At 49.2% G+C, this 13674-nt stretch overlaps 1 protein-coding gene across 3 annotated transcripts in view; it reads right to left on the bottom strand.

Annotated features, from left to right (window-relative positions):
• Window positions 1-13674, bottom strand: part of CCNF (cyclin F) — a 207402-nt gene that overhangs the window by 35633 nt on the left and 158095 nt on the right. For all 3 annotated transcript variants that reach the window (XM_030213122.1, XM_030213120.1, XM_030213121.1), the window contains exon 13: window positions 11670-11757. In XM_030213122.1, coding sequence (XP_030068982.1) covers window positions 11670-11757 — 88 coding nt within the window. The remainder of the gene's footprint in view (window positions 1-11669; window positions 11758-13674) is intronic.

The raw sequence follows: 13674 nt of genomic DNA, 5'->3' as shown, positions 1-13674 counted from the left end.
CGCTTTGTTAGTGAATTGATAAAAATGAGCCTTGGAACAAGCTTGCAACAAGGAAAGCTGCTCAGAGTAAATAGCATCCAGGTGAAGCTTAAGATTATGCAACGCCCAACACTTCAAGCGCGCCAGTGTCCTTAAGGGTAGCCTAAACAGCTAGCTATCTCCTTCCTTTGGCGACGAGCCCGCCTACTAGCACCTTGCAAAAAGTAACCGCGGGATACTGCTTTCAACGCGTCCCAGACTATATCTAAAGATGGGCCTGAATCTAGGCTGGTGACCAGATAGTCAGCCAAAGCTTGTTTGTAGCCCCCAACCACCTCAGTATCCTGAAGCAAGCTGATTAACGTCCAGCACTTATCTCCAGCCTCTTCCCGAAGGGAAGGCAAAGACACCCAAATTGGGGCATGGTTCGACATTGTAATACTACCAATACCCACCTCCGAACCCTGTTCCACAAGCTTAGTGTCCAAGAAAATATAATCAATGCGCGAATATGAATCATGCATGTGTAATATGTGTAATCCCTGATCCGCAGGTGAGAAAGGCGCCATATATCTAGAGAGCCCAGGGAATATATAAGTGAGTTCAAAGCCCTCAATATTTTAGTATCTCCAACCGTAAAACCCTTCGAGGAATGTTGAGGCCTTTAACATTGTAAGACAAAACTTTTAGGTCAGCTGTCATCAAAAAGATTCTGGGAGATAGTCACACTCTTACTTGGGAACATATAAAACCCTCCCACCCCCAGCTGCCTTCCAACACAACACCCACAAAATAACATTGTATCCTATCTCCAAGCTACCCCCTCCAATTACTCAGCATATCATCCCCCCCATTCCGTTCTCTCCTCCTCCCCCTCTAATCCAGCTTCCTTCCCACACACAGTTTTAAAGCCCCCGTCTCCAATACATCCACTCCCACCCACACAATACTGATACACACTCATCTCACATACATAAACAAAGAATGTGAGCCATCCCTCACCATCTCCCCCTCATCCATTCCATAATCATATACACAGCAATATGGCCCCCAGAGCCAACATATTGTCCAGATCACAGCCCATTTTCCGAGCACTAGTCTTCTGCTTCTGAGAGGAATGTCTGCCATCTCTGGAACCTGGCCTTCATCACTGGAGCCAATGTAGTCTGAGGTGTTGAGGCAGTGACCAGACCAGCAGCCTGAAGTTTTCACGCTCCAGCCAAAGATTGAACTCGATGCCGTTTACCCTGTAACACAAGTCAAAGAAACCGGAAAACCCCATCTGTACTGGATCTGCTCCTTATTTAAAACATCTAGGGCCGGCTTCATCAGTCTGCGTTGCTGCAATGTGAGTTGAGAAATGTCCTGATAAACAGCAACTCTGGAACCATTATAGTCCAAAGCATGTTTCTCATGAGCGCAAGCGAGCACTAGTTGTCAGTAAATTTAAAGAAGCAGGCAATTATATCCTGTGGTCTTCCATCCGCGTGCTGAGCCAGCAAACGGTGCGTTCTGACCAGCTCTATGGGCACATCACTGGGTGCAGAGTTCAGCAGAGAGATCTCACAATAGCCAGAATGTCCTCAGTAGCTCCCCCCTCTGGTACTCCCCAAAAACGGAGATTGTTCCTTCTCCCTCTATTTCGATCTTGTAAATCTCTTCACAATTAGACTCTAGGTCCTGAATGGTTGTTACCTGTGTCGAGAGCGATTCAGAGTGCTCATCCATTTTGATTTCAATATCCTCAACCCTCCCCCTCCAGCTCCCGCAAGTCAGAGCTGAGCGTAACAATCTTATCCAATATTTCCTCCTTAAGAGGATTTAATGTCCGCTTGGATGCTTGACAAAATTCCTCAATTCAACAGAAATACCTTTCTTAGCGAGAGGCTGCTGCATTTCTGCCAGTGACAATGCCGAATCAGAGTTTGAAGGGGAGACATGCGCCAGCACCTCGAGGCCTTATTCGTTGATCTTCCCAATGGTCGGTCCACGTCCTTCCCCCCCCCCCCCCCCCAAACAGAGGATTTACTCATTGCTGCTAAGTAACCGCCGACCTGCCTCTTAAGAATAAAAGCCTTATTGACCCTGGTGTCCAGAGATATCGCCAATTGCAAGGGGCCGAGTGCAGGAGCGACAAGGCTAGGCTGCCATTTCTTGCGGTGACCTCACTTCCCCCCATGAGGAGATCAGTTAACAAGGTATAATCATTTTGTATGTTTTTACAATATGAATGCTTTTTTTTTGTATGCCAGCAATGCTGTTGTATTGGAGAGCATATTGATCAGTAGAATCCAGTTTGCAACTAGTTCCTGTAATGGAAATACTCTAGTATTACAAATATTAATTTTCTTGAGAAAAACAATTCCTTAGATTTCTAACATCTCCAAACTCTAGCTTTTATTATGGCTGTCATGTTCCTTCAGTCTAAATTACAGAGGACTTTGAATGGGGATATTGAGAAACAGACACCAGCTCCAAGTTAGCATAAGGTTTACGGCGGTAAGGACACTTGTTTAGCATGCTGTTCTCTGAGCATAGGAGAGGAATAGGAAATGACATCAGCATTCTTTTGACTACAGTAGCATGCTCATTGCTCTGTTCTTAGACGAGCTTATTAGTTCCTGTGCTCCGAGCCTCTGAACATTGTGCTTTAGTAAATGCAGGCACAAGTCTAGCACTAAAGGGCTCTAGGCCCATGTTTACTTCTGAGCATCGGCCTGCATTCTTCCCAGATGGGTTACCAGACATTGCCACCGCTGATATGATTGGAGAGTAGTGGATCATTGTATTCTAGTGGTTCCCAACCCAGTCCTCAGGACACATCCAGCCAGTTAGGTTTTCAGGCTACCTATCCCCTCTATCATTCTGGTTGCTCTTCTTTGAACCTTTTCTAATTCTGCTAGATATTTTTTGAGATACAACAACCAGAATTGAATACAATACTCAAGGTGAGGTCACACCACGTAGCAATACAGAGGCATTATAATATTTTTGGTCTTATATTGCAACCCTTTCCTAATCATTCCTAGCATTCTTTTTGCTTTTTTGGCCACCACTGCACACTGGGCAGAAGATTTCAGCGTATTGTTTACCATGACACCTAAGTCTTTTTCTTGAGCACTGGACCCTAGCATCATTAGCCCAGTTATGTTGGCCTTATACAGCAGCCTAGTATTTAAAATTATTTCCAAATATTTAATAGAGTCCACCTGCTCATTTGAAGGGAGACACCCAGCCACATTGCTGGAAGTATCGGGTCTGTGGCCATAGCCTCTAATCTGGTATAAAGTTTAAAACTGGAGGAATCCCCATACTCCTGAAAACTATCAAGCAGAATAATTAAAGGTATCTGGGGATTCCTAAGATGCACCAGATGGTGATCGACAAAGGCAGCAATATTGAAGCCTTCCTTAACTAATCTCACCCCTCATTTCAGAATTACTCAGTATCTCCTTTATCAGTGGATCAAGATTCAGTACAAAAACAAAGGCAAGTGTGGGCAGTTCTGCCTAGTACCCCATTCGATACAGAAAGGGTCCATTTGGAATCCAATGACCCACAATGCTGTCCTAGAATCATTATACAAAGCTCTTACCGCATCCTGAAAAGGGCCCTATATGCCACATTATTATTATTATTATTAGCATTTGTATAGCGCTACCAGACGCACGCAGCGCTGAACACCTGATACAAAGAGACAGTCCCTGCTCAAAAGAGCTTACAATCTAAGTAATACAGACAAACAAGACAATTACGGGTGATGGAAGTAATGGGTGAGAAGGGAGGAAGGGACAAGGGGAGGGCAATTGTGGCTAGGAGCTAAAAGCAGCAGTGAAAAGATGGGTTTTCAGCATAGATTTGAAAACAGGTAGAGATGGAGCTAGACGTATAGGTCCAGGAAGTCTATTCCAGGCATAAGGTGCCGCGAGAGAAAAGGAGCGAAGCCTGGAGTTAGCAGTGGAGAAGGGAGGACGACAAGAGAGATTTGTCAAGCGAGCGGAGTTCACGAGGAGGAATGTAGGGAGAGATGAGAGCAGAGAGGTAATGGGGGCTGCAGAGTGGATGCATTTAAAGGGCAGTACGAGAAGTTTAAACTGAATGTGGAAGCGGACAGGGAGCCAGTGAAGTGACTTGAGGAGCGGGCTAGTATGGGTATAATGATTCTGGCGGAAAACAAGTCGTGCCGCAGAATTTTGGACATGTATACTCTGGAAGAAAGGAGAAACAGGGGTGATATGATACAGACGTTAAAATATTTGAAAAGTATTAATCCGCAAACGAACCTTTTCCGGAGGTGCGAAGGCGGTAGAACGAGAGGACATGAAACGAGATTGAAGGGGGGCAGACTCAAGAAAAATGTCAGGAAGTATTTTTTCACGGAGTAGTGGATGCTTGGAATGTCCTCCCGCGGGAGGTGGTGGAAATGAAAACAGTAACAGAATTCAAACACGCATGGGATAAACATAAAGGAATCCTATTCAGAAGGAATGGATCCTAAGGAGCTTAGCAGAGATTGGGTGGCAGAGCCAGCCGGTGGTGGGAGGCGAGGATAGTGCTGGGCAGACTTATACGGTCTGTGCCAGAGCCAGTGGTGGGAGGCGGGGCTGGTGGTTGGGAGGCGGGGATAGTGCTGGGCAGACTTATACGGTCTGTGCCCTGAAGAGGACAGGTACAAATCAAAGTAGGGTATACACAAAAAGTAGCACATATGAGTTGGATGGACCATGCAGGTCTTTTTCTGCCGTCATTTACTATGTTACTATGATACATGTCCAGGGCTCCATGCAAAATGTTCCACAGGGAGCTCTCCCTCCTAACAGCTCCTTCAACAAAGAATGTGGAGTATGCTGTACATTCTCTAAAATCTTTTCAGGACTATTCTGCAGTGTTAATGGAAGACGTCGTCGCTTCAATCCTGTGTGTGCAGCACTTGCCAATAAAAACATCAAATTCATGCTGCTATATCCATCCCAATTAAAAGTCCATCATAGCAATAAATGGGAAGTGATGGATACACCAGAACAAGCACAGTCCTTTTTGGACCAGTTTAATGTTTCACCCAGTCCGCTTCCAATGAAACCTTAGGACTATGTTTGTGCTGGCATTTTATCCTCTTGCTGACAGGTGGGGTATGTTAAAGGGAGGCAAGGTAAAATTATGTATCATACCTGATAATTTTCTTTCCATTAATCATAGCTGATCAATCCATAGACTGGTGGGTTGTGTCCATCTACCAGCAGGTGGAGATAGAGAGCAATCCTTTTGCCTCCCTATATGTGGTCATGTGCTGCCGGAAACTCCTCAGTATGTCGATATCAAAGCTCCATCCGCAGGACTCAGCACTTAGAGAATTACACCCACAAAGGGACACTCTGCCCAGCTCACCACCCCCGAAACGGGGGAGGGGAATTAACCCAGCTCATCTCCACACAAGTGGGGGAGGGGAATCCGTCCAGCTCATCCCCGCGGAGCGGGGGAGGGACACCACACCCGCCGATGCGGGGGGATCTGGCTTATCCTGCAACCGCAACCGCGGGAGGAGCTGACTGACCCTAACACCGCTGAAGCGGGAGGGTACAAAGCTGCCCTACAGCCGCACGAAGCGGGAAGGAGTGCCGGCAGAATTTATGTCTCAATCCAGCCCCGTAAAACGGAGGGGAGAGGAATGCAGCAGCTCACTGTAACACAAACTCGTCTCAACTCTTGAAGAATCCAATTGAAAAAACTTGAACACGAAGTCTTCCTGAACAGGAACTGAAGACTAAACTTGAATCTGAAATGCAACCAGAATATAAACAGTACAGATATCTGGGAGGGGCTATGGATTGATCAGCTATGATTAATGGAAAGAAAATTATCAGGTATGATACATAATTTTACCTTCCATATCATCATGCTGATCAATCCATAGATTGGTGGGATGTAACGAAGCAGTACTCACCCAGGGCGGGACACAGAAATCCCTGATCGCAACACTGAATCTCCAAACCGGGCCTCCGCCCGACCAGCCACAGTCAAGCGGTAATGTCTGGAGAAGGTATGAGCCAATGCCCAAGTTGCTGCCCTACAAATCTCTTCCAAGGAGACGGACTAGGCCTCTGCCATCGAGGCCGCCTGTACTCTAGTGGAGTGATCCTTCAGCTGGATAGGCGGCACCTTCCCTGCAGCCACATAAGCCGCTGCAATGGGTTCCTTGACCCATCGTGCCACTGTAGGCTTGGCAGCCTGCAGACCCTTACGAGGACCTGCGAACAGCACAAACAGATGATCCGACTTCCGGAATCATTGGTCACTTCCAAGTATCTGATGATGACTCGTCTCACATCTAAATATTTGAGAGCAGAGTACTCCTCTGGGTAGTCCGCCCTACGAAAGGAGGGTAGACAGAGCTGCTGATTCACATGGAAGCGAGGACCAATCTTGGGCAGAAAGGAAGGCACTGTGCAAATAGACACTCCTGCCTCAGTGAACTGCAGAAAGGGCTCTCGACATGATAGCGCCTGGAGCTCGGAAACTCTTCTGGCTGAAGCGATAGCCACCAAAAGACTGCTTTCAACGTCAATTCTTTCAGAGATGCCCTCATCAAGGGTTCACAAGGCGGCTTCTGCAAGGCTCTTAGCACCAGATTGAGATTCCATGCAGGTACCACTGCGTGCAGAGGAGGGCGCAGGTGAATAACTCTCTTGAGAAAGCGCACCACATCTGGCTGCAATGCCAGGGAAACACCCTTCAGGTGACCCCAGAAGCAAGCAAGAGCCGCTACCTGGACCTTAAGGGAACTGAGCGACAGGCCTTTTTCCAGACCTTCTTGCAGGAATGCCAACACTGATGAAATTGGAGCAGTGAAGGGAGAAAGTAAGCCTGCCTCACACCACGATGGCAAAGGTACGCCAAACCCTGGCGTAATCAGTAGAAGTAGAGCGCTTCCTTGCTCTGAGCATAGTGGCGATGACCTTGTCTGAGAAGCTCTGCTTGCTCCGACGCTGCCGCTCAATAGCCAGGCCGTAATACCAAAGGGGGAGGGACCCTCCATCACCACGGGACCCTGATGCAACAGGCCCCGCTCCGCTGGCATCTGCAGAGGTCCGTCCACTGAGAGCCTGATCAAGTCCGCATACCAGGGACGTCTGGGCCAATCCGGACTCACCAGGATTATCCGGCCCGAATGCTTTGCCACCCGGCCTAGCACCCTGCCCAACATGGGCCAAGGCGGGAACACAAAGAGGAGCTCCTGTGTCAGCCACTGTGGGAGAAGAACATCTACTCCCAGAGATCGAGGGTCCCGTCCTCTGCTGAAAAAGCGCGGCACTTGGCAATTGGCTGAAGACGCCATCAAATCTAGGCTCGGCTGGCCCCAGCTCTTTGTGATGTCCAAGAACGCCTGAGCAATATTCATGACTCCCACAATGTGACAGCTGTTCCAGGTTTGCTTCCGCCCACAGGCATAGCTTCATGGCCTCCTTGGCTACAGGGGCGCTTCTGGTACCTCCCCGGTGAATGACATAGGCCACAGCCGTGGCATTGTCCGACAGGACCCGTACTGGCTTCAGCGCCAGGCCCGGGAGAAACTCCAAAGGCGCCAACCGAATGGCTCTGAGTTCTGGGAGGTTGATAGACCACTCTGCCTCTGCAGGGGACCAGAGCCCCTGCCCCTTCCCAAGCAGTGGGCTCCCCAGCCCCACAAAGAGGCGTCCGCCGTGACAAAAAACCCACTCCGGGGTCACAAAAGGCATTCCTGCGGACGGCTTGTCTGGCCTCAGCCACCAGCTCAGCTCCTTGCACACCGCTGGATCCAAGGGAAGGCACACAGCGTAATCCTCCGAAGCTGGAGTCCATTGCTGCAGCAGAGAGAGCTGTATAGGTCTCATATGGGCCCTGACCCAGGGCACTACTTCCATCGTGGCCGTCATAGAGCCCAACCGCTGCCCATAGCCCCGAGCCCGAAGAGAAGAGGCTGCTAGGAACTTGTCCACCTGAGCCTGAAGATTGACAATCCGATTGTCTGGCAGGAACACTCTGCCCACTTGGGGGTCGAATCGAACTCCCAGATACTCCAGGGACTGAGTCGGGCGCAGCTGGCTTTTCTCCCAGTTGATGATCCACCTCAGGGAGCTCAAAAGAGCAATCACCCGGTCTGAAGCTCTGCCGCACTCTGCATAAGAGGGGGCTCGGATCAACCAATCGTCCAGATAAGGATGGACTTGTACTCCTTTCTTGCGTAGGAAGGCAGTGATGACCACCATAACGTGGAGAAGGTCCGCGGAGCAGTAGCCAACCCGAAAGGGAGGGCTCTGAACTGGGAGTGTCCTCAGAACTGCAAAACGCGGAAAGCGTTGATGAGGAGGCCAGATGGTAATATGCAAGTAAGCTTCCTTGATGTCCAAGGATGCCAGGAACTCCCCTGCCTTCACTGCCGCTATAACAGAGCGGAGAGTCTCCATTCGGAAGTGCCGAACTTCCAAAGCCCGATGGACCCCTTGAGGTCGAGGATAGGATAGGTACCACAAAGAAATGGAGTAACATCCCTTGCCAGAGGATCTTCTGGCACCGGAACGACCACACCCAGGCGGATCAGATTGTCCAAAGTCTGCTGCACTGCCACAGCTTGACCGGAGACTTGCAGGGAGAGTGCACAAACCCGATTCTTAAGGGTCGGCAGAACTCTAGCTTGTAGCCGTCTCTGATGACTTCCAGCACTCAAGCGTCCGAAGTTATTGTGGTCCACTCGCCCAGAAACGAGGACAGCCGTCCTCCAATCTGCACTGGGGCGTGGACCAAGACCCCGTCATTGGGTACGAGACCCTGGGGGAGGACCGGAGGGAGCACCTCCGGGACGGCGGTCTCTGCGAAAGGAATGCTGCTTGGGGGAGAAATTCCTCTTGAAGGAAGAGGGGGCAGAGGAACCCGACTTGCCCGGGCGGTACCGACGGGCTTCCTGCAACCGTCCTCTGGAGGTACCGGGACGAGTACTAGCCCGAGCCCTGACCTCTGGTAATTTCTTGCCCTTAGACGTGCCGAGATCGGTCACGATTTTGTCCAGCTCGACCCCAAAGAGCAGCTTGCCTTTAAAAGGCAACCTAGCCAGGCGGGATTTAGAGGCGTGGTCAGCAGACCAATGTTTCAGCCAAAGCCACCGCCGCGCAGAGATTGTCTGAGCCATGCCTTTCGCTGAGGCCCTCAAGACATCATACAAGCAAGTCTGCCAAATAGGCTAAGCCCGATTCCAGTGCCGGCCAATCAGCCCTCAAGGAATGATCCGAGGGGGAAGCCCGCTGCACCATAGTCAGGCACGCCCTGGCCACATAGGAGCCGCAAACCGAGGCCTGCAAACTTAAAGCAGCTGCCTCAAAGGACGACCTTAAGGCCGCCTCCAATCTTCTGTCTTGGGCGTCCTTTAGAGCCGTGCCACCTTCCACCGGCAACGCCGTTTTCTTAGTCACTGCAGTGATTAAAGAATCCACGGTAGGCCACAGATAGGCCTCACGTTCACTCACAGCCAAAGGATAGAGGCGGGACATAGCCCTAGCCACTTTAAGGCTCGCTTCTGGGACATCCCATTGAGCCGAAATTAAGGTGTGCATGGCATCATGCATGTGGAAGGTTCTAGGCGGGCGCTTCGTCCCCAGCATAATGGCAGAGCCAACAGGGGCTGAGGGAGAGACGTCCTCCGGAGAGGAAATCTTCAAAGGGTCCATGGCCTGTAACAACAGGTTGGGCAAATCCTCTGGGCTAAACAGCCGCGCTGCAGAGGGGTCGTCCGCTCCATCCGAGCGGGGATCCGTCTCCTCCAAGGAATCCGCAAAGGACCGTTGGGAGACCTCAGACACGCTGCCCTCATCTACATCGGAGGAGACAAAGTCCTCCAAGGCCTGGGAATCAACCCGAGGGCGTTTACCTCTGGGAACCTCAACCTCTTTACCAGACGAGGGAGCAGGGGCAGCGTTTTGCATGAGGAAAGCCTGATGCAGCAGCAAAACAAACTCGGGGGAGAAACCCCCCAAACTGTGCACTTCCGCAGCCTGGGCAACAGCCCTAGACGCACCCTCAACCGGCGCTCGCAATAGCGGGAGAGAGACATGCTGCGCATCCAAAATGGTGTCCGGCGCGAAACTCCGCGAAGGAGCCGCGCGGGAAGAACGGCTCTTAACTTTAGCCGCTTCTGTGCCGTCGCCCAAATTAAGGGCGTTCATGGCATTAATGTCTCCAACCTCAAGGGCGGCCCAAGAAGAAGCCGTCCGAGACGCGTGGCCGGCCAAGATGGCGGAGGCGAGGAGCGGGGGATGGGCGTTTATGGCGGGAAAAACCGCCACGCCGGAGGAAGGACCGGGACATTCATCGGTCACGAAACTGTCACCCAACAAGGGCGAATCAGGCTTTAAGACCCCCGCATCCCCTCTAGAAGCGCTCAAGCGACCCGGGGAGCGACCCTTTGCGCCCTCGCCCTCCGCCGCCATATGCCACGAGGAGAAGAATCGGGGAACCCCCTGCCCGCTATAAAAAGGTAAAAATTACCTGCTGTCCGCTCCGAGTTGTAACGACCTGGTGTCCCAGTGAGTAGCTGCAATAGACGCTTAAATAAACGTCGAAATAAACGCCTTTAAGGACGTTCAAAATTTTTTTTTTTTTTTTTAACGGAGCCAGCGGGAGGGGGGAGAAAAGGAGGGACCTGGCACCACCAGGTTTGCACTTGCTCAAAAGAGCCCTCAACCCCAGGCACTCAACAAAACCTATAATTAGGCTTGGAGGCCTAGCCAGAGCTGCTGCTGTGTGTGACCACCACCTGCTGAGATAGAGAACATACTGAGGAGTTTCCGGCAGCATATGACCACATATAGGGAGGCAAAAGTTTGCTCTCTATCTCCACCTGCTGGTAGATGGACACAACCCACCAGTCTATGGATTGATCAGCTTGATGATATGGAAACATCCTTGTTTTGCTATGCTCCTCCCCTCAGGGTATACAGTGTCATATGATTGTTGGAATAAATCCTGTATTATTTAGCTTGCAAAAAGGAGGTCTTGTGCAAGAACCTGTAGTTAGCTATCCTGCTGTGACATTTGGTTCTCTTTCAATTTGCTCTGTTAACTGAATAGTCAGAACAGATAGGTATGCAATGGCTCAGAGATGTAATAGAGCAGACCCTCCACTAGGAGCCATTAAAGTGTAAGCCTTTCACCTGCAGCTCAGGCTTGTTTGTCCCTTTTGAGCATTATATCAATTCTTATTCTGTCTGCTCCCTCAGGGGTGTCCTGTGTTTTTAAAATTAATATTGCATGTTACTCATGCAGAACCTTTAGGGTGAGGAAGTCACAGGGCACTATTGCACCCCCCCTCACCGCCACAGGTGAAAAGAAAGCTACAGAATATATTAGAAGGGAAACAAGACAAATACATAAGTCAGGTAATGAGAAACGGGTAGAAACCTGTTGAAAGTTTAACATTTTGATTATGCAAGTTTAGGTTATTGGTTATTTTAAACAGGTTTTTAAATGCTAAGTGCAAAAAGATACCAGATGTGACAATTATTCTTATGCAAACTATTAAACATTAACTACCGTAAAGAAACTTGGAACAACTTTTAACCTGAGCTGAGATACAATGTTAAAAGTAACACAATTCTACTGAACTCTATTACAATAGTCAAGAAGTACAAGACCTTTTGTCTTTCTTTCACAATAAGAATGTTTACCATTTTTTATGAAGGCTCAGTATGCAGGGAATCAGGTCTTCCATGGTAAATCCAGTGCATTCTGACAGCTGATTGGACCAAGAATGTACTGCAAAGAAATGGAAAAAAAAAAATCAACTGCGGAACAAGTTTTCCAAAAAGCAAAGTTGCTTAAATGCATTGGTCTCTACTCCCAGTCTAAGGGCCAACAACACATTTTCAGGATATCCCTACTGAATATGCATGAGAGGTTTGCATGCAATGGGACTAAAAGGCATGTAAACTCCCATGTATATTCAGTAGGGATATCCTTAATACTTGGCCTGTAGGTAGCCCTCCAGGGCTGGAGGTGAAGGCTACTGCAAGTGTTCTCCATAGACAGCAGGGGAATGGAGCCATGCTTCATGGGCAATGTCCTCTGGATAGACCTGATATTCAGACATTTTATTCTAGCTTGAAGCCTTTGGATGTTCCCTGAAGATGTGTGGGCATTCTTATGCTGGAGACAGCTCCCTCACTTCCTCAGGCCAGCTTTTGTCTGCACTTTAAGAATGAGGTGAAGCAGGGGCATAGCCATGGCGGGGGGGGGGGGGGGGGGGGGGGGGGGGGGCACTGTTGGCTCATGCCTCCCCCCAACGTCCATGCATCCACTGCTTCTCTGCTCCCAGCCTTACCCCATTTCTCTGTTCCTCCCCACATTTGTATACTATCTAAATAATACCTGGGGAGATCAGGACATATAGCTGCTCACAGGTTATCAAATACAAAGGGCCTCAGCAAAGAGATTCTTCTCTCTTTTCTCCCTGGCCAAGACTGGAGAAAAACAAAACAAAACAGTATAGCCTAGATGAATTGAGTTCCTGGGGCCCAACAAGTTTTAAAAGTAGTTGGCCACGTCACTGCAGGTGGGGCCCAACAAGTTTTAAAAGTCGTTGGCCACGTCACTGCAGGTTGCCTCTTATCTATGTTAACTAAAGAAGGAACAGTCAGTTCTCTAACAGCTTTAAACATTCACTAGAGAAATACACTTCAAGAAATACCATTTAACAGACTTAAAAACCCACTGTTTTGTCAGTGAAAAATTCAGACAATATGTTTCTAGAAGTTTAAACTAGAAGGCAGGGGTGGTACAGTGGTGGAAATAAGTATTTGATCCCTTGCTGATTTTGTAAGTTTGCCCACTGACAAAGACATGAGCAGCCCATAATTGAAGGGTAGGTTATTGGTAACAGTGAGAGATAGCACATCACAAATTAAATCCGGAAAATCACATTGTGGAAAGTATATGAATTTATTTGCATTCTGCAGAGGGAAATAAGTATTTGATCCCCCACCAACCAGTAAGAGATCTGGCCCCTACAGACCAGGTAGATGCTCCAAATCAACTCGTTACCTGCATGACAGACAGCTGTCGGCAATGGTCACCTGTATGAAAGACACCTGTCCACAGACTCAGTGAATCAGTCAGACTCTAACCTCTACAAAATGGCCAAGAGCAAGGAGCTGTCTAAGGATGTCAGGGACAAGATCATACACCTGCACAAGGCTGGAATGGGCTACAAAACCATCAGTAAGACGCTGGGCGAGAAGGAGACAACTGTTGGTGCCATAGTAAGAAAATGGAAGAAGTACAAAATGACTGTCAATCGACAAAGATCTGGGGCTCCACGCAAAATCTCACCTCGTGGGGTATCCTTGATCATGAGGAAGGTTAGAAATCAGCCTACAACTACAAGGGGGGAACTTGTCAATGATCTCAAGGCAGCTGGGACCACTGTCACCACGAAAACCATTGGTAACACATTACGACATAACGGATTGCAATCCTGCAGTGCCCGCAAGGTCCCCCTGCTCCGGAAGGCACATGTGACGGCCCGTCTGAAGTTTGCCAGTGAACAACCTGGATGATGCCGAGAGTGATTTGGAGAAGGTGCTGTGGTCAGATGAGACAAAAATTGAGCTCTTTGGCATGAACTCAACTCGCCGTGTTTGGAGGAAGAGAAATGCTGCCTATGACCCAAAGAAC

This window comes from Microcaecilia unicolor, chromosome 8 (assembly GCF_901765095.1).
Source record: "Microcaecilia unicolor chromosome 8, aMicUni1.1, whole genome shotgun sequence".
Lineage (NCBI taxonomy): Eukaryota > Metazoa > Chordata > Amphibia > Gymnophiona > Siphonopidae > Microcaecilia > Microcaecilia unicolor.
The sequence above is the reverse complement of the archived record's forward strand: the minus strand, read 5'-3'. Positions and strand labels throughout refer to the sequence as shown.